The sequence below is a fragment of the Panthera onca genome, chromosome F1 (genome assembly GCF_046562875.1).
Source record: "Panthera onca isolate mPanOnc1 chromosome F1, mPanOnc1 haplotype 2, whole genome shotgun sequence".
In the NCBI taxonomy this organism is placed as follows: domain Eukaryota; kingdom Metazoa; phylum Chordata; class Mammalia; order Carnivora; family Felidae; genus Panthera; species Panthera onca.
Window position 1 is genome coordinate 70,716,111 of NC_138355.1, and position 18,573 is coordinate 70,734,683.

Here is an 18,573-nt window from a genome sequence, read left to right on the forward strand (position 1 = left end):
GCCCTGGAAAGCCCGGCAGGGGCGGGGACTGTGGGTTTCGGTGGATCTGCGCGCGGAACCCGGCAGGGAGCGGCGATTCCGGGAAGTGGCGGGGGGAGGGGGTCCAAAACTGGCCCCCGGACCCCCCTTTCTCGAGCCTTCTCGTCCCCCCCGCCAAGCCCCCACGGTGGGGCTTCAGGGGGCCCATTGAGAATGGGGAGCGGGGTGAGGGACGCGAGGGTGAGCTTCCTCGGCCCGCGGTCCGGGACCCTAACCCGGCCCACTTCCTCTGACCCTTTTCTCACCTCGGCTGTTGCCCGGAGGCTAAAACTAGAGTCGAGGAGGCCCAGGTCCTCGGTTCCCTCCCACCCCCCACCTCTGCTCCTCTTCTGGAGCCGGGCAGTGGCCGGTGATGGGAGCACCCGCGGGATGTCAGAGGGTGGAGTGATCGGAGCCCACGTACCCCACCTGAGGGGCCAGGAACGGTTGGGGAGGAGGAGGAAGAGGTAGGAGGTAGGGAAAGGGGGAGGGGGCGGGGTTTTGTCACCTGTCACCTGCTCCGGCCGAGCCTAGGGCGGGCCGGGGACCGGTATAAAGCAGCAGGCGCCACCTCACACGCAGCTCCTTCCCGAGTGTGTTCCGCCCCCTCCCCACCCAGCTCACCACCACCATGACGCCGCGATTCCTGGCCCCTTGCTTCCTCCTGCTCCTTACAGGTGAGGGGCACACCCGGGGAGGGGGCTGCCTTGCTCGTGTGGTCTTCTCAGCGTTTGCGTCAGGTCTCTTTCCTCGCAGATGGCATCCCCGGGGGCGGCCTGGTCTGTGCCAGAATACAGGAGGGCGGCCAAGGGCAGACAAGAGCCGGCCCCTCGCCCCTGGGGAGAGCTGGTGCCAGAGGCATAGAAAGACCTGGAGAGAAGTCTGGGGAGGTGTAGGGGGGGCGTGGGGGGGTCAGGAGACATAGATCTTAGGAGCAGAGAAATGGACAGCTAGGAGCAGGGGTGTGGGGGGAGAGGGAGGTTGCCAGCCAGGAAGGAGGAGGAGGGCCCGACCAGGATTTGCCCCACTCCGAATCTTCCCGTGCCATTGCTTCTCAGGAGGCCGAAGGATGTCTTTCCTCCTTGTTCTGATTTGACCCCAACCCAGACCTGTCCCCTCAACCTCTTACACTTATCACTGCAGCCCAAGACACCGCTGGCACCTCGTCCCCGGCCATCAGCCCTACCTCAAGCTCGACCTCCGCCCCAGGACTCCCTGACACCTCGCCCCTGACCACCACTCACACCTTGTCCTCGACCACCACTGACTCCTCGCCCCTGACCACCACTGACAGGTCGTCCCTGACCACCACTCACACCTTGTCCTCGACCATCACCGACTCCCCGTCCCCGACCACCACTGACATGTTGTCCCTGACCACCAATGACACCACGTCCCTGACCACCACTCACACCTTGTCCTCGACCACCACCGACTCCCCGTCCCCGACCACCACTGACAGGTCGTCCCTGACCACCACTCACACCTTGTCCTCGACCACCACTGACTCCTCGCCCCTGACCACCACCGACTCCCCGTCCCCGACCACCACTGACATGTCCCTGACCACCAATGACACCACGTCCCTGATCACCACTCACACCTTGTCCTCGACCACCACTGACACCTTGTCCCCGACCACCACTGACACGTCGTCCCCGACCACCAATGACACCACGTCCCTGACCACCACTCACACCTTGTCCTCGACCACCACTGACTCCCCGTCCCCGACCACCACTGACATGTCCCTAACCACCAATGACACCACGTCCCTGATCACCACTCACACCTTGTCCTCGACCACCACTGACACCTTGTCCCCGGCCACCACTGACACCTTGTCCCCGACCACCACTGACACGTCGTCCCTGACCACCAATGACACCACATCCCCGACCACCAATGACACCACGTCCCCGACCACCAACGACACCTTGTCCTTGACCACCACTGACACGTCGTCCCCGACCACCACTGACATGTCCCTGACTACCAATGACACCACGTCCCTGACCACCAACGACACATTGTCCCCGACCACCACTCACACCTTGTCCCCGACCACCACTGACACGTCGTCCCCGACCACCACTGACATGTCCCTGACTACCAATGACACCACGTCCCTGACCGCCAACGACACCTTGTCCTCGGCCACCACTGACACCTTGTCCCCGACCACTACTCACACCTTGTCCTCGACCACCACTGACATGTCGTCCCCGACCACCACTGACATGTCCCTGACTACCAATGACACCACGTCCCTGACCACCAACGACACATTGTCCCCGACCACCACTCACACCTTGTCCCCGACCACCACTGACACGTCGTCCCCGACCACCACTGACATGTCCCTGACTACCAATGACACCACGTCCCTGACCGCCAACGACACCTTGTCCTCGGCCACCACTGACACCTTGTCCCCGACCACTACTCACACCTTGTCCTCGACCACCACTGACATGTCGTCCCCGACCACCACTGACATGTCCCTGACTACCAATGACACCACGTCCCTGACCACCAACGACACCTTGTCCTCGGTCACCACTGACACCTTGTCCCCGACCACCACTCACACCTTGTCCCCGACCACCACTGACACGTCGTCCCCGACCGCCAATGACACCACGTCCCTGACCACCGCTGGCACCTCATCCTTCACCAGCAGCCCCGCCAGCCACAGCGCCAGGACCACCACCAGCGCCACTAACCACAGTGTGGAGCCCGTCACCTCCTCCAATCATAAGACTTCTCCCCAGTTGTCCATTAGGATCTCCTTTTTCTTCCTGTCCTTTTCCATTTCGAACCTTCAGTTTAACTCTTGTCTGGAAGATCCCAACACCGGCTACTACCAGGAGCTGCAGAGAAACGTTTCTGAGTGGGTGAGTGGCTCTCTTTTCTCCGTCGTGCTCCCCCAGCAGCAGCCCCAAAACCGCCTGAACGGTTTGCATCAAGCCTTAGTCCCGCCCCTCTCACCCAGTTTTTGCAGGTTTATAATCAGGAAGATTTTCTGGGCTTCTCCAACATCAAGTTCAGGTACAATTCCGGGCGTGGGCCCTGTGGGGAGGGCGGAAGTTGCCGCCACTGTGGGGAGGGCTGGCGCACTCACAGCCCCGGGGTGGGGGGGCGGGGGGGATCGCTGGCCCGGACGCTGGGACTCCTGGCTGAGTTCTCTTTCCCCGGGAGCAGGCCAGGATCTGTGGTGGTAGAATGCACCCTGGCCTTCCGACAGGGCACCACCGATGCCCTCAACGTGAGGACACAGCTTGACGAGCACAGAACAGAAGCAGCCAGATACAACATGTCCATCTCAAGTATTCATGGTGAGGCCCCTGCCTCCCGGGCCCCTCCCTCCCGCCTCCGGGCTCCTGCTCTTCCCCAGGGTGCTGGGAGGGCAGGGCCACCTCCCTGGGACAGTATTTTGACCGCTGCTTTTCCTCGTAGTACGTGACGCGTCATTTCCTTCCGCTGCTGGGTCCGGGTCCGGGGTACCCGGCTGGGGCATCGCCCTGCTAGTGCTGGTGTGTGTCCTGCTGGCACTGGCCGTCGTCTATCTCGTTGTCCTGGTGAGTGTGCGGCCTCCGGCCCTGACCACAGCTGCCCCGCTGGAGGGAGCTCCACGGCCCCCCCTGACACCCTGTTTCCCCAGACCGTGTGTCAGTGCCGCCGGAAGAACTGCGGGCAGCTGGACCTCTTTCCGCCCCGCGATGCCTATCACCCTATGAGCGAGTACCCCACCTACCACACCCACGGGCGCTACATCCCCCCTGGGAGTACCAGACGCAGCCCCTATGAGGAGGTGAGGGTGGGGCTCGCGGTGCGGTGCTCGGGCTGGGCAGGGGCTCGGGAAGGATGCTTGCAAAGCCCGGAGGACTTGGAAGGGAAAGGTGGTGCGGAGGACGCGGCACAGGGCCTGGCGAGCATGGGGTCAGAGGTCAGAGGAGGCCTGGGGACCTTGGGAGGAAGGGGACCTCCAGGGAGAGGGTCCCCACTCCCGGCGTCTCCAGCTAGCGTTCCCTGCTCTGCCTGCCGAACGGGGATCTCAGACACGAAAGGGGTGAGGCTCCGTGCCCAGGGGAGCCCTTCCCGCGGGGACTCACAAGGGAAGAGGCACCTGTGCCCCGCCTCCCCTCCAGGCTCCTAAGAGTGGAGAGTAGATTGAGAAAGGCTGGCAGGAACGTGGGCTAAGACGTCTGGCCAGGCGAGCCTGGGCGCCGTGGGCCTCTGGCCTCTGGAGGAAGCGAGGACCCCTCCTCCCCCTCTCCTCACCTGGCCTTTCTCTCCAGGGCCTGGTAAATAATTACTCGGGCCACCTGGGGCTGGAACGCCACTCCAGGTGGGGGAGGGGAGTTTCCTTCCCTTGACCCTGTTTTCCTTCGCCCGGGGACTTCCTTCTCCCAGTTTTACGGAGACACAGGAGACACACGCATACACCTGCCGGGGCTGGAGGCACAGAGGATGGAAGGAGAAGGGAGCAGTAGGGGAGGGCAGGGGGGCTGCCGAGAGCCCAGGGGAGGGAGTGAAGGGGAGCGGAGGGAGGAGGAGAGGCCCCTGTTTACGGTCACCTGGCTGCCAGCAGGTGTTCTTCCAATTAACCCTTCCAGAGTTAGTGAGAGTCTCGGGCCTGTTACCCCGCCTGGGGTGGGACCCACAGCCCCGGGAGGCGCTCTCAGCCGGCGTCTCCCCCCACCCAGGTCTCCGCGGGCAACGGCGGCGGCAGCCTCGCTTACACGAACCTGGCGGCCACCTCTGCCGACCTGTAGGGCGTGTTGCCTGCCTGCGTCCAGCCGGTGCCAGCTGCCTCCCCCGGGCTCCTTGCTGCCAGGCCTCTCCTCTCAGCTCCGTCCCGGGCTGGTGAGCTGGCAGTTCAGCTTGGGCCACTCACAGGCCCCACCACGTCCCCTCACCGGCCTCGGCCCTGCCGAAACCCACTGGAGCCCCTTGGGGACAAGCCTGGGACAGTGGCTCCCAGGAAAACAGGCCCAGAGAGCCCTGAGAGGGAAGTTAGCCCCAGAATGTGGCTGAATAAAACGTGGACCCCCTCTGTGCTGCCACCTTGGGATCTGTCGTCTGTGGCCCCTCGTGACCATCTGTGACCCTGTGATGGGGGCACCGAATGTGGGGAGGGGACCGGAAGGGGTCTTTGCAGGGGATGGGGGGGGGTGGGAAGAAGGCAAGAGGTGGGGTTCATCTGGAAGGCAGGAGGCGTGGTGAGGAGACGACATTGGGGTGCCGGTCACCTCTTCCCATCCCTGGCGGCGCACGAGGAAGGAGGAAACGAAACCGAGGCGGCTCCGAGGCTGGCGTGACCCGGCTCCACCTGCACCCGCGGCTGTCCTCGCCCCTCTCCTGGGCTGGGGCCTGGTGGCGGCCACACCCTCGCCTCCCCTTGGCCCCGTGCCCCTGGCGGCTCTATTCTTAGCGTCCCGGGGTGTGAAGTAAGCCCCTGGACGGCGATAACGCGGGCAGAGTCAACACGGGCCACCACGATAAGCTGCATCAGATCCCAGATCCGGAGGTGCTGGCGCCAGGCCCGGCCCCCTCCCTGGCCAGCGGGGTCGACTCCAGGCGCCCCGGGAATGGGGAAGTGGTTCTGCTTCCCTGACCCCTTCGGGCCCAGGCACGGGGCCTGCCCTCTCGCCACATCCCCTGGGGCCCTGGGCCCCCGCCGGGCCGGCAGCCACCGGGGGACGGCGGGTCCCCTGAAGGCCGCCATCAGCCTGGGCCTGAGCGGGAGCCGGTGTGGCGGGAGGCCCAGAGCACCCGGCCAGGCACCTCCTTCCCTCGGGCCCCGGGTCCGCCCAGCACCCCTGCTCTGAGCCACGGTGCTGCACCCCGGGTCCTTCCCGTCTGCTACGCCCAGCACAGGAAACAAAGGAATGGAAGGCAGAGATGTGCCGGCATCACAGTTTATTGTTTATAAACCATGAAAATAACAGCTGTTGTTCGGCACGGGCCGGGCAGTGCCCACTGCAGGGGGGCAGCAGCGGACCCCAGAGGCCTTGCCTAGCCCAACCCACGGGGGACACCCAACCTCAGCTGGGGCCCCACGGGAGACTTGGCACGTTGGCGTGGGTGTGGGACGGGGTAAAGCATGCAAGAGGGAGACAGGGGATACAGGCATGCGGCCGAGGGGCGTGGGGACCCCAACGACTAAAGCAGGATGACGGGGCCCCCTTCCCCTCACCAGGGAGCGCCTGGGCAGTGTCTGGCCAAAAAAGCCTGCCCGCCCCAAGGCTGTAGTTGAGGACTGACGGGGCAGGGAGCTGGGCAGGGCAGAGTGCAGAGGGCAGACTGGGGATCATGCCCAGAGTTCCAGATGCCTTCCCTCCCCGGCAGCCGGGGGAGAGGCACGGGACAGGGATGGGGAAGGGGGCCCCTCCGTGACTCGGGTAAAGATGCCAAGGGCAGGGTGCGGGGCAGAGACTCGGCGGGGGCTGGAGGGAATGAGGGATATCTAGAAAGGTGAGCAGAGGGGAGTCCCCCGGTGGAGGGAAGGCCCCAGGAATACACAGACATCGGGTAAGGGCCGAGAGGGCGCGGCAGGAGGAGCGTGAGGGGGAAGCTGCCGGAGGCATAACCCAGCTCCAGCAGGCCTGGGGGGGCAGGGCCCGGGTCAGTCCAGTTTGGCAAAGCCCCCGATGGTGACCTTCCTCTCGGGCTTGGTGCCCACGGGCTCCTGCAGTTGTACGGCACCGCCCCCGATGAAGCAGAAGGCAGGGCACACGGGCCCCGAGCAGTCCAGGGGGCACTCCAGGAGCCCGCGGAAGGACACGGCGTCCAGGAAAGAAACTCGGCCCCGCTCGTAGTCCAGGCAGATGCCCAGGCGGGGCGGCAGGGGCACGGTGCAGCCGGCCGCGGGGCCGTCCCGCCCCGTCAGCCCCGCGTTGGAGCTGGCCCCCGACCCCAGCAGGATCTTGCCCATGCCGATGGTCAGGAAGGCGAAAGGTGGCGAAGCCTCCACGGTGGCGTCCTCGGCACCGCTGTCGTGTCCGCTGTCCGGGTCGTACCTGCGGGAGCCGGTGGGTGGGAAGGTGTTGGGAGCGGAGGGGGGAAGTGGGGCACGGGGGGCGGCGAGGGCTGGCTGAGACACAAGGGGTGGGGTGGGGCCGAGGGCTGCGACGGTGAGAGGACGGGATGTCGGGGAGCGAGTGGTTGAAAGGATCGACTTGGGACGCGTCGCAGACACAGGGGTTAGAATATGGGGCGGGGGGGGGGTCTGAGTCCACGAGGAAAGCGGTATCGAAGGGCAAGGACGTTGGCACGAGAGGTAGGGGAGAAGGAGGTGAGGATCAGGCACCATGAGGAGGCAGGAGACAGGAAGGGGTGAGGAGAGCAATGGGGGAGGGGCATCACGCCGGCAAGGAGCTCGAGGAGGGTTTGAGGGGGTCGAGACGGCTTAGTGACCGAGGGGCTGGGGAGAGAAAGGCTGTCGGGAAGGCAGGTGTGGGGAGAGAGCTGGGGTGGAGGGGTGTGGGATGGGGGTGCATTTCAGGGAAATGGGGTGTTCAGGGACAGTGCGGGGAGAAAGGGTTCGGGGAGGCACACGCGTGGGGGACGTTAAGCGGGGCGCTGGCAATAAGTGGGGAGAGAGCTGGGGTGGAGGGGTGTGGGATGGGGGTGCATTTCAGGGAAATGGGGTGTTTAGGGACAGTGCGGGGAGAAAGGGTTCGGGGAGGCACACGCGTGGGGGACGTTAAGCGGGGGTGGAGACGGCAACGTCAAGGGAAGGATTTTAGGATGTTGAAAACAGACGTGGTGAAGGAGGTCCTGGGAAGAGTGGGTTTTGTGGAGACAGCACGTTGGAAACGGCGTTGGGAGATGCAGAGGCCGGACGGGTGGCCTGGTGGGCCCGAGGGACAGGTGCTAGCAGGTGGACGGCGCCCTCTCCTCACATCCCCTTCCCCAGCGACACACTCCTCCGAAAAGCAAGCCTCCCAGCCCCTTGGGCGGAGCCCACGCCGGGCTCGGCCCGGCGTCCCTGCTCCCGATCTCCCGCTGCCACCCCGTCCTGGGCCCAGCTCCCCCACCCAGGGCCCCCACACCCCGTCCCTCCCCGAGAGGCCTGACCTGGGGCTGACCACGTCGGGGGCTCCCTGGAAGCTCTCCTGAAGCTTGCTCTCCAGCCCGACGCCCACCTTGACCAGGTAGGAGGCTGGGTCCACGGCACAGGCCCAGTAGCTGCGGCCCTGGGTCACGGCCACGTCTCCCAGGACCACGTCCACGCTCAGGTGGCAGCCGGTGAGCAGCCGCTCGGCGGCCAGCAGCAGGGGCAGCCCCGGAACACTCCGCACCGCTCGCTGGTCCTTACTGATGGCCAGACGCTCTCGGCTCGTGCCCCAGCGGCCGTCGAGGAAGAAGTGCAGGACTGCAGCGGGGGAGGGAGACAAAGAAAGGGCTTCAGGGACAAACACAGGCCTTGGAGGACACTGGGGGGTTTCAGGACACGGAACAAGCTGCTGAGGGCTGGGCGGGGGCTCTGGGGACCAGGGCCTGGAGGACCACCATCGGGGGCATGAGGGAAAAAAAGGGGGCATCCCAAATGGGCTTGGGACCCCAAAAAGAGTTTTAGGAGTGACTAGTGGGTCCAGAAACCGGTCTCCCAGCGGGCCTGCAGCGCCTCCTCCTGGCCCTCTCCTGTGGCCGCACCGCGCCCCCCCCCCCCCCCCCCGCCGGGGCCCCCACTGCCGCTCCGTCCCAGCTGTGACACCCCCCTCCCCTCCGACCCACGCCTTCCAGCCCACACTCTGGTGCTCACACCCGGCCCTTACACCCCACTTGGGTGGTGATGCTCCTGGATTCCGCCCGCGCCCCAGGGGCCAGACCATTTTCTGGAGAGTCACTGCCCTCACGCTTACTACTGGGAACGGACCTCAGTCCCTTCCCACAGCAACAATACTGCTATTGTCCCTACGGAACAGGGACCCGAGGTTCAGAGAGGACAAATAGCTTGCCCAAAGCCACAGCTGGCAAGAGGCAGAGCGGGCGTCCGAACCCAGGTGGTCCAGCCCCAGAGCTGGCGCGCGGCCCACTGTGCTGCCTCGCCGGCCGTCGGTGGCCTCAGTGGGTCCCCGCGTACCCTACGCGCCTCGAAGGCCGCACTGTGCCCAGCCGGGCGCCGCTCACCGGGTGCGGGGGGCGTGTGCAGGTGCACGTCTTCGCTGTACTCGCCGTAGCCGGCCTTGTTGCAGCCCCGCACGCGCAGCACGTACACGGAGCCCGTGTCGGGGTTCTCAAGCAGGGCGCTGGTGCCCCTCACCTCCTCCCGCCGCTGCCAGCGGGTGGGGCCCGGCTGGGCGGGCACATCGGTGCGCCGGAACTCGATGGTGTAGTGCCAGGCGGGTGGCGAGTGGGGGGGCAGTCGCCAGCACAGGAATATCTGGTCGTAGGCGAAGGTGCGCTGGGTGTCGATGACGGGAGCCTCGGGCACTGTGGGGAGAGACAGAGGGGGTCAGTGGGGGCCTGGTCAGCGGCCTGGCGGGGAGGGCGGGCAAGGGAAGGGGAAGCAGCGGGGGCCGGGGGGGTGAGTGTAGGTGAGGGGGAGCCGCGGGCCAGGCAGGGGGCGGGCAGGGCACAGCCCAGGGGAGAGACGGGTGTGGACGGGGCGGGGGGCAGGGGGCCTCGTGCCCGTCCTGGCCTGCCGTTCTCTCACTCTGGCCTTAGGTCAGTTGCTTCCCTTTTCTGGGCCTCAGTTTCCTCCTCTGTCAAAAAAGGTATTAGACCAGATGGGGACCCTTCTTTCTATGACCTCGTTTATTCTACGAATAAAGAAGGGCCCGGGGAAAGGCAGACAAAGGCCACTGGAACCCAGGCTAAAGGGCACGGACAGGAGGAGGGGGCAGGGCGGGAGGGAGACAGACGCGAGGGCCAGCAAGCCAGAGAGCAGGGGCCGGGAGGGGGCGAGTGAGAGCCGGACAGCAGCAGGAGACCAGGGTCAAGGGGAAGAGGAGGCAAGTAGAGAGGGCGAGGGTCCGGAGGACAAAAGGTCAGAGGGCAGGGATTAGGCAGGAGCCCAAGGCAGGCAGAGAGAGAGACAGAGGGCGCTGGAGGGGGAGGACCGAGAAGGAAGCAGGGGTGGGTGGCCGAGCTGTGTGGGGGGCGGCAGGGCAGGGCCCCCGGGGCAGGGCCGCTGACTTGCCTGGGGTGCTCCGGAGCGGAGTCCGCGGTGGCCACAGCCTACAAACAAAGAGAGGGAGAAGCAGCGCTGAGCGCGGTGTGGCCGGGCGGGCGGGCGGGCGGGCGGCGGCGGGGAGGGGCGGCTAGGCCGGGCTGGGCGGGAGGCCGGGACGTCCCGGTGGGCGCTGCCCCCCGGGCCCGCTGCTGGGGGGGTGGGGGGGAGACGGGGGAGGGCTCTAATGGGGCACGGGGCCTGGCCACCTCCTTACCTCGCAGGAAGTTAAGCTCTGTCAGCAGCTTCATCTCACGCCCCACGTCCAGCTGGCAGTGTCGGAAGGAGGAGCTGGCGGCCGGCCGGAAGGTCTGCAGGGCCTCCGTGGCCCGGGCAATCCTGCGACGGGGCGGGCAAGGGTCAGGCACTGCCCTCCGGGCCGCCGCCCTTCCCCTCCGCCCGGCCTCGCCTGTCCCTAGAGCCTCGGCCCCTGCTGTGGGTCTCCTCCCGTCCCCGCAGGCGAGCTGGGTACCGGTTGGGCCCGGTGTTAAAGCCTGGGGACCTGTCTGTCCACCGGGCAGCATCTCGCACGCTGTCCCCGACACTGGCCGCACCCCTGCGTCTGTGCGGGGGGGCTGCACCTCGCATGCCGTCCTCGACACTGGCCGCACCCCTGCGCCCCCGCGCCCTGGGCCGCGCCCCCGGGTACCTGTTGTGCAGCTGCTTGGCTGCTTGCACAAAGCAGGGCTGGTCTGTTTCCTTAAGAACCTCCTGGGCATAGCCCACCAGGCCTGAGCCATCCAGTAGGCTCCGGTGCTCCTGGATCTGGGCGCCGAGACGGGCCAGGCGCTCCTGCTGGCACTCCTCAATGGCCTGAAGCAGCGATGCCCGCTTCTCCTCCAGCACAGCCCCCAGCCCCCGCACCAGCTGGGACACCTCCTCCTTGGCCTGCTGGCCACTCACCTGCCCAGAGAGCAACACTCACTATCTTCCTCTCGAAGGCGGCACTTGTGCCTGCCTCCTGGGGCGCCACACCGGGGCGGGGACCACGGCAGATCTGGGGAAACCCTACCCGCCCGTTCCAATAGAGCCAGGCTCGCGTCTCCAAAGACCCCCGGACACCCACATGGGTTTAGCTTCTGAAGCTCTGTGCTGACCTTCCTGGATGCCCACACCACAACCCTGAGCCCTTAAGGAGTCCCCCAAACAAGAGAGGCCACGACTGCACTAATGTCCACCGGCCTCCGCCCCTTCCTTATTGTCTATCCCCACGTCGGCCGATTCGAGCCATCTGCCGGAAAGTGTCAGAGGTGTGTGCCACCCTCAGCGGCAGCCGAGCCTGAGGGCATCTCAGCTATGTCTCCGGGGCTTTCCAAGCTCTCCCTGTCCTGGGTGACCGCCGCCCTGTCCCCACTGTAGCCCCAGGTACAGCCTGGTCTGGGGCACCCATGTCCCAGGCAACCTGGCTTAACCAGAACCCCAACACATCCCTGGACCCCACATGGGCCTCCTGAGCTGGCAACCAGGTGATCGGGCCATGCCCACGCACACCCCCCTTCCGGCTCCCACTCCCCGGCAGGGCCCAGGGCCCACCTCCATGCCCTCCCTCACCTCAGTGTGCCTCACGGTCTCCTCCAGCTCACAGATCTGGGTCTGTACCATGTCCTGGTTTCCCAGGATGTATGTCAGGCTCTTTGTCAGCTTGTCCTGAGGGGGAAGAAAGAGGTGGGCATCGTGCCTAGCTCGGCAGAGGCCAGCATGTAGGAGGAGGTGCCAGAGGGCGTGAGTGTGGGCTGAGCGAGGCAGAGTCCTCACCTTGAGGGCCTGGTAGGCGCTGAGCACCGGTGTGATCTTGTGCCCACCGTGGGTGCGCCTCACCCGGCAGAGCTGGCACACCAGCCGCTGGCACGTCTTGCAGTAATGGGTCACCTCTTCCTTGTGGTCTGGGCACATCAGGCCCTAGGGACAGAAAGAGCAGTGACGGCGTCAGCCGCCGGCGGGCTTGAGGGGGCTGACCGACCACCCAAGCGCTTGGCCCTGCCTCTCCACGGCCCTGTGGGGGAGCCCGGCCGGGGTGCTCCACAGTGCCACCTGGTGGCGCACACTGGCACCAAAGGGAGCCTGGCCTGCACCAGGTCTTCGCCTAGCTCCGCCCTCCCCTCTACCTCCGGATGCGTGCTAATAGCAATAATAACGATAATTAATCTCTGCCTTGCGGCTAATAATTAACCTTGCCCATCTTGTTCACTGCCCTGTCCCCGGCGTCTAGAATAGCACCAGGCACCAGGCTTGATAAATATTTACTCAGCGAACGCGTGAACGCAGACAGATCTTTTCAGCCTACAGGTAACTTTCACAAACACTATCTCATGTAATCCCTTCCACAACCCTCAGGGCATGGGGACGGCAGGGCAGATGTTATCGTTCTCATTCAGCAGACAGGATGGAGGCTGGACGATGTTTAAAGACTCGTCCGGTGCCTTTTTGTTGTTGTTGTTACGGAAAGAGGAGCCCGGCAGAGGCGAACCTCTACCCACCTCCTTTCGCGAGCCCACAGAGCCGGGCTCGCCCCCCAGCGTGCGGCACCACCGCGTCCCTCCCTCCGCAGGCTCTTCGAGGGCTGGCTCACCTTGGGGCGGAAGGAGAGGGTGGGCAGCGTGGGCTCGTGCTGGGCCTTCTGGGTGCCCCAGGGGTGGAAGAGCTTGAAGCACTCGTTGCAAAAGGTGGCTCGGCACTCGGTGCAGCCCTTGGTGGCCTCTAGTGGCGGGGGCTTGCACAGCTGGCACAGGATGGCGCCGCCCACACTCACACTCTGGCGGTACCGCTCTACCACGCGCTCGAGGGTCAGGTTCCGGAACAGCCCTGCCAGGCCCCGCTCCCCCAGATCCACATCGCCCTGGCAGGCTGGGCACGGGAACATGATCACCTGGGGGTGCAGGGCGCCTCGCTTCCGCCCGGGGTACGTCCCAAAGCCTGTGGAAGTGCAGGGAGGTAGGGAGGTGAGCATTTCGGCCGGCCGAGGGGCAGGGAGTCTGCTCCATGGAAAAAAAAAAAAGACTTTTTATTGTGCCAGAGCTCAGCTCGCATTAGAGCCTGTGTGAACGGTCTCCTCACCCCCCGCAAGACAGACAGATGCCCCTGACCGGCCACGGAGGTTTCCATCTTCCCCGTGGACACCCCAGCGTCCCCACCCCCGGTCCCCGGGACCCAGCCCCACCTGACTTAAGCAGCCGATCCAAGCGGTCCGGCTTGGGGACAGTTCTGCGCCCGAGGCGGGGACTCCGGGTGGAAGGGGTGGAGGCAGGAGAGGTGGGCTCGGAGCTGGGGTCCCCACCGTGGCCTATGTAACCCTGCTGGCCCAGCACCTCCCGGGCACAGGCCTGGCACACGTTGTGGGTACAGGGCAGCACCAGTGGCTGCTTGTACATCTCTTGACACACCGGACACAGCAGCTCTCTCTCCATGTTCTTCATGCTTGTCTGTGGAGACAGCAGGAGGCCGGCTCAGAGCACGACACCGGGCACATCTCGGCAGGCCTCTCGGCTGCCCTCAGAAACCCAAGGGGTCTGGAGCAGGGGCAAGAAGACGAGCTGCCTAAGGCTTTTCCCCAGCACCGGCCGGGGCCTGGTTCATACACCTTCCCGGCTCCGTCGCCTGCCTCTCCTGCTCTGGCACAGAGCTAAAGCCCACGGGGGGGGGGGTGGGGGGGGCGGTTTGGAGCGCCAGCCTCCCCCAGCCTCTAGCCCCGCCCCTCTCGCTCCCCCTGCGGGGGAGCTGAGCCCGCAGCCCCTCTCCCCTGGCGGTTGCCCGCCTCCCCCCACCTCTGGGCCGCCAGCTGCTCTCAAGGACACCGCCCATTCTGCAGCTCGGTGCGGACCCCCGCCCCCTTCGGGGGCACCCCCCTCCGCCCCGGCGTGACTCCTCCCTATAGCCAGGCGCCGCTCGCTCTCCATCCTCCTGCTCACCGCGTCCATCATCTTGCCGCGGCTCGGCCCGCGGCCGCCCCAGGCTCCATTCCCCAGCCTTCATTTCCCCACCCGGCTCCTCGGGTCGGCGAGACGAGCCCATTCCCTTCGCCCCCGACCGTCCGGCCCTCCCGCCCCCTCCCCCTCCCCCTGACTAGCCGCAACCCCCTCCCCAGGCGACCGGGAGCCCAGCTCCCGCCTACTTGCCCCCTCCCCACCGGAAGTACCCCTCCCTTTTTTGGTGGAGGGGGTCCTCAAGCTATGCCCCACCCCCCCGCCTCACCTTGGTCCCTCTCTTCGCAGCCATCCCGGTCAGGGGCGCAGCTGACACAAAGGAGGGAGGGACAGGCAGGGAGGGGGAAGGAAGTGGTGGGGGGGGCAGGGTTGGCACCGCCCCTGGGAGAGCCGGGCACGGGTTGCCATGACAACCGCGGGCTCCGAGGCAGCCCTGAGTGGGGGCGCGGTGGGGTGGGGTCTCGCCGAAGGGTCCAAATTTGGAACTGCACCGTGGGGCGGCTCCTTCATCGCCCCTCACCTAGCCTCGGTTTTCTTGGAAAACATCCGAGCTCACACACGCCCCCTCCTCGTAGCGTACAGAGCCCCAGCCCTGGTGCACTGCCGGCGGGCACCCCAGCCCAGCCGCTGCATCCGGGCGGCTCCTGGTTCCTCATACCCCAGCAGATGGACGCCTCCTCACTCACCTCCGGGCTGCCTCCGGGCTTACCCTCTCCAAACTACACCCCGAACCTCCCGGTCCCCTCTGACCTCCTCAGGCCCCTGCCTGCATCCCGGCATCTTGCCTCATCTCCACCTGTTCAAGGTTCCGGCCGGCCCCGGACCCCTGTGCCCCCCCACCCCCCGTCCTCTCCCCTCGACCCCACCGTAACTCACACTGATGCGGACCAGCGCGTCCATGATGGAAGTGAAGGTCTGCATGTCCTCACCCTCAGCCATGGCCTTACCATGCCCGCCCGCCCCCGGGTGCCCGATCCCGGCTGCGGCTGCGAACCCCGGGCTTAATGCGGGAGCCCGGTGGGGGTGTGGGGAGGGGTGGGGGGTGAGATGTCACTGCGCATGCTCCAGAGACAGCCTCGAACAGCGCCCGTCGAGGTAGGAGGTGGGAAATAGTTCTCCCCACGTGGTCCTCGGAAGACGGTGGGGGGGGGGGGAGGTGTGGGTAACATGGAATGGCATTGGAGGGGGAGCCATTTCTTATGTTGCCATTCTTCGTTGGCTCCGTAGTCTTACTTATATAAAGCGGGAGGAGAGTTTCAGAGAAAGACGGGCTCCAGGATGGGAGGACCAGATTTTGGTTTGGGCAAGAGTCCACGGGAGATGCCCAGCCAGCGATCATGGCGGAGGGAGGTGTGAGGAACGGGCACTGGAGACGACATAAATGGCAAAGAAGACACACGTGGGCTAGAGGCTAGGGGCCACGGGCCCAGCAGCTTGCGCCGAGAGGCGGCAGACGCTCCGGGTGCGGGGAAGGGCCGGGGACCAGGGCGGTGGCCACGGCCCCTCCTGGACGCAATATTTCCTCCCTGCCGGCAGGGGGCGCTGCGGCCAGGCGCCTAGAGGGAGCGCGGGGAAGACGTGGGGGGGAAGCGAGCCCGCGGGCCGGGCTGACGCATGCGCACGGCCGGCCGCCCCGGTTCGGCTCCATCCGCTCTCGGCTCGTCCCGAGGCGTCCACTGGACCGGAGGGCAGGACATGATGGGTAACGGCGCCGGCGGGATCCCCCCCGACGGACGAGTGTGGTGGGGTGGGGGCGGCCCGGCTGTGGCGGTCCTCTGCCCGCAGAGCTGACGTGTCCTCGACCCGGGGGCGGGAGAGCTCGGGCGCCCGGGGCGAGGACGCCGGGGGTCGCGAGGGGGCGCGGGGCCCGGGGTGGGGCGGGGAAGCGGCTGTGGCCGCGGCCGGGGGCCGGGCCGAGCCCGACTCGGCGCCTCCTGTGGTCGCCGCCCCTCCAGCCGTGGGTACGGGCACCTCGCTGGCGCTCTCCTCCCTCCTGTCCCTGCTGCTGTTCGCCGGGATGCAGATGTACAGCCGCCAGCTGGCCTCCACCGAGTGGCTCACCATCCAGGGGGGCCTGCTGGGCTCGGGCCTCTTCGTCTTCTCTCTCACCGTATCCTTCCTGCGCGGCGGGGGGCGGGGGGAGGAGGCGGCCGCGCGGCTCTGCCGGGTCTCTCGTCCCACCCTTAACTCCCTGGGCCCAGGCCTTCAACAACCTGGAGAATCTGGTCTTTGGCAAAGGATTCCAAGCCAAGATCTTCCCCGAGAGTAAGTGCGAACCGGGGGGTGGGGGGGGGGGGGGTGGGGGGGTGGAGGGGGCGGTGAGTGAGCCCTCTGCTCTAACCTCCCCCAGCAGGGGACTGGCCTCCCAGGCGCTTAGTTGGTCCGGGCTGCGTAGGGGAGCTGTGCTTGCCGAGGCTGTCGGAGGCGCTGACGCTCCCGGAACACGTCCTCTAGCTCTTGGAGGAGCTGGAAGGCAAGGCCGGAAAGCGCGAAACTTAGTTGCCTTTGGGCCACTTCCCCGGGGAGGTCTGAGGACAGGGCGCGCGCCTTGCCTACGTCCTTGGGGACGGTCTTTGTTCCCCCCAGAGGAAGGAACAGGACTGACTCTATGAGGGGTTCTGATGTCAGGTTGAGCCGGTGTTCGTGGATTCTGTGTATTTGACACGATCGTCAATAGCTTAAGTGTTAGAGCCTCCAGATTTCACCTCAGCAGCGACCCTGACCGACTTAGAATAAACGTGAGATCGTTTCCTGTTTGAAACGTATTTGTTATTGCTTGCGTAATGGAGACTTGATGATTTCGCTATTTATGAAGAATTAAGGTCAGAAAGCAAACCAGACGTCGAGGCCGGGTCACCTAAGGAGTGTCACAAGCTTGAAAGTGACAGCACATGCCGCCTCTTGTGGAGCCTTCCTCCCGTAGAACAGAGACCTGGTTTCTGCACCCTTCTCAGGGCCTTGCTCTCTCCACTCAGCCCTGTTGCAGTCTCCCCCAGCTCCTTCCCTCCTGCAGCCTCAAGCCTTCGGAGGTTTTGTTTGCATGTGTTCTGTCTTCCTGTGCTTCGGAAAGAGACCTTTGTTGTGGGGCAGGGCTCTTGGCCTTCTTGTCCTACGCTGCCCTCCCCAGCTGGGCGGTCGGTGTTTGCCCTTCCTTTCTACCCTCTCACTTTCTCTCCAGTCCTACTCCGGATGCCCCGGAGACCCTTTCCTGCTTCCGTGGGCATGGGTGTCCAGACCCTCTGCCCTCCAACCTGTGTCCGGGGACTGAGGCCCTCAGCTTCCACCGCTGGACAGCCAGTTGAGCGAATCAATCCTTAGTGGCTGGCTGTTGTGGCAAAGGCCTCACCCTCTTTCCCAAACAGCAGCAAACCTTGCCCTTCAGATGCTGCTGTCACTTTTCCTTTTCCTTTACATTGGAAGAAAGCCAGGATAGAGAAGTTAAGTGACATTTGTGACAGAGCTGGTAAGGAGCATGCGTCTCCTACCTCCATGTCCCGGGCATCATTAAGGCCGTCTGAAGTCCTCCTGCCAGTGTCATGCCAACTCCCTCCAGGCAGGTCCCCCAAGATTCAGAGCGCCCCGGGTGTCTCCTAGAATGCACATATGAAGGCTTGGTATTTCCCACTCCGACCAGCACCCTCCTTGTGCCCTCTTGCCTCCCCAGTTCTCCTCTGCCTCCTGTTGGCTCTCTTTGCATCCGGCCTCATTCACCGTGTCTGTGTCACCACCTGGTAAGTGCCTCGCAGCTGGGTAAGGGGCGCAGCGTGCTTCCCCCTCCCTCCTTTCCCCTTCCCCACTTTCCCAAACCTGATCCAGGATTCTTGCCCTGCTGCCGCCGCCCGCCTGCCCGAGGAGGCACCAGGCTGGCCGGATGCCCGCCGATGCCGTGACTTTCCTGTCTTCACCCGCAGCTTCATTTTCTCCATGGTTGGCCTGTACTACATCAACAAGATCTCCTCCACGCTGTACCAGGCAACAGCTCCAGTCCTCGCCCCAGCCAAGGTCACGGGAAAGGGCAAAAAGAGAAACTGACCCTGCGTGTCCAATAAAGTTGATTCTTTGTAGTTCTGTGAGCCGTGCTCTACCGCGAGCCTCTTGTGCCGTCCCCGCACACGCGGGCTGCCGTGGCAGGCCGATACCTGTGCTCTCCAGCCATGGGGGTGGCGGGGCTTCTTCCTCTAAGGTTCCTTTTTAGCAGGTGTTGATCGAGCACCATCCACGCCAAACGCTTTGTGAGGCGCTGGAGCGGCGCGTGCTCGTGTGAAAGTCTCCTCGCGGAAGTGAAGTGCGCGAGTGACCCGCTGTGTTGACCTGTCGGAAGAGGGGTCGGGGCTTGAGCGCAGGAAGCCTTCCTTGCCGGTCAGGACGGGACTAGATCTTGGAACGGGAACGAGGGAAGGAAAGGCCCCTCGCCCCTGCGACACCTCTGGGGGCTTCGTTACTCTGACTACC

At 65.3% G+C, this 18,573-nt stretch overlaps 3 protein-coding genes across 6 annotated transcripts; 2 read left to right on the top strand and 1 right to left on the bottom strand.

The window, feature by feature from the left end:
• Positions 1–336: 336 nt before the first annotated feature.
• On the top strand, positions 337–5,081 carry MUC1 (mucin 1, cell surface associated). Its single transcript, XM_078441353.2, has 7 exons — positions 337–695; positions 1,162–2,915; positions 3,014–3,069; positions 3,223–3,356; positions 3,478–3,599; positions 3,683–3,832; positions 4,728–5,081. Exons 1-7 carry the CDS (start codon positions 650–652, stop codon positions 4,794–4,796), a joined length of 2,331 nt encoding a protein of 776 aa, XP_078297479.2. The 5' UTR covers positions 337–649; the 3' UTR covers positions 4,797–5,081.
• An 845-nt stretch (positions 5,082–5,926) lies between these two features.
• Positions 5,927–15,217, bottom strand: TRIM46 (tripartite motif containing 46). 4 transcript variants are annotated; one of them, XM_060644720.3, is made up of 10 exons: positions 14,998–15,210; positions 13,359–13,620; positions 12,771–13,114; positions 11,957–12,100; positions 11,753–11,848; positions 10,851–11,104; positions 10,419–10,540; positions 9,160–9,462; positions 8,104–8,401; positions 5,927–7,043 (listed from the first exon to the last, which is right to left on the bottom strand). In XM_060644720.3, exons 1-10 carry the CDS (start codon positions 15,058–15,060, stop codon positions 6,650–6,652), a joined length of 2,280 nt encoding a protein of 759 aa, XP_060500703.1. In that variant the 5' UTR covers positions 15,061–15,210; the 3' UTR covers positions 5,927–6,649. The 4 variants fall into 4 exon arrangements, with proteins under 4 accessions (XP_060500703.1, XP_060500704.1, XP_060500705.1 ...); XM_060644721.3 differs by lacking the exon at positions 14,998–15,210 and adding an exon at positions 14,390–14,883; XM_060644722.3 differs by lacking the exon at positions 14,998–15,210 and adding an exon at positions 14,107–14,219.
• Positions 15,218–15,690: 473 nt separating this feature from the next.
• On the top strand, positions 15,691–18,185 carry KRTCAP2 (keratinocyte associated protein 2). The gene is made up of 5 exons (XM_060644724.2): positions 15,691–15,823; positions 16,077–16,231; positions 16,323–16,386; positions 17,786–17,852; positions 18,033–18,185. Exons 1-5 carry the CDS (start codon positions 15,736–15,738, stop codon positions 18,151–18,153), a joined length of 495 nt encoding a protein of 164 aa, XP_060500707.1. The 5' UTR covers positions 15,691–15,735; the 3' UTR covers positions 18,154–18,185.
• Positions 18,186–18,573: the final 388 nt, after the last annotated feature.

Bases quoted from the DNA above. Each gene is read 5' to 3' on its own strand.
- MUC1 (XM_078441353.2), top strand. From the start codon at position 650: ATGACGCCGCGATTCCTGGCCCCTTGCTTCCTCCTGCTCCTTACAG. The intron at 2,916-3,013 runs GTGAGTGGCTCT...CCTCTCACCCAG, and splicing joins AGAGAAACGTTTCTGAGTGG to TTTTTGCAGGTTTATAATCA. The intron at 3,070-3,222 runs GTACAATTCCGG...CCCCGGGAGCAG, and splicing joins TTCTCCAACATCAAGTTCAG to GCCAGGATCTGTGGTGGTAG.
- TRIM46 (XM_060644720.3), bottom strand. From the start codon at position 15,060: ATGGCTGAGGGTGAGGACATGCAGACCTTCACTTCCATCATGGACGCG. The intron at 12,101-12,770 runs GTGAGCCAGCCC...TTCTGTCCCTAG, and splicing joins CCCTCTCCTTCCGCCCCAAG to GGCCTGATGTGCCCAGACCA. The intron at 8,402-9,159 runs GTGAGCGGCGCC...CCCCCGCTGCAG, and splicing joins GCACACGCCCCCCGCACCCG to TCCTGCACTTCTTCCTCGAC.
- KRTCAP2 (XM_060644724.2), top strand. From the start codon at position 15,736: ATGCGCACGGCCGGCCGCCCCGGTTCGGCTCCATCCGCTCTCGGCTCG. The intron at 15,824-16,076 runs GTAACGGCGCCG...CCGCCCCTCCAG, and splicing joins CGGAGGGCAGGACATGATGG to CCGTGGGTACGGGCACCTCG. The intron at 16,232-16,322 runs GTATCCTTCCTG...CCCTGGGCCCAG, and splicing joins TCTTCGTCTTCTCTCTCACC to GCCTTCAACAACCTGGAGAA.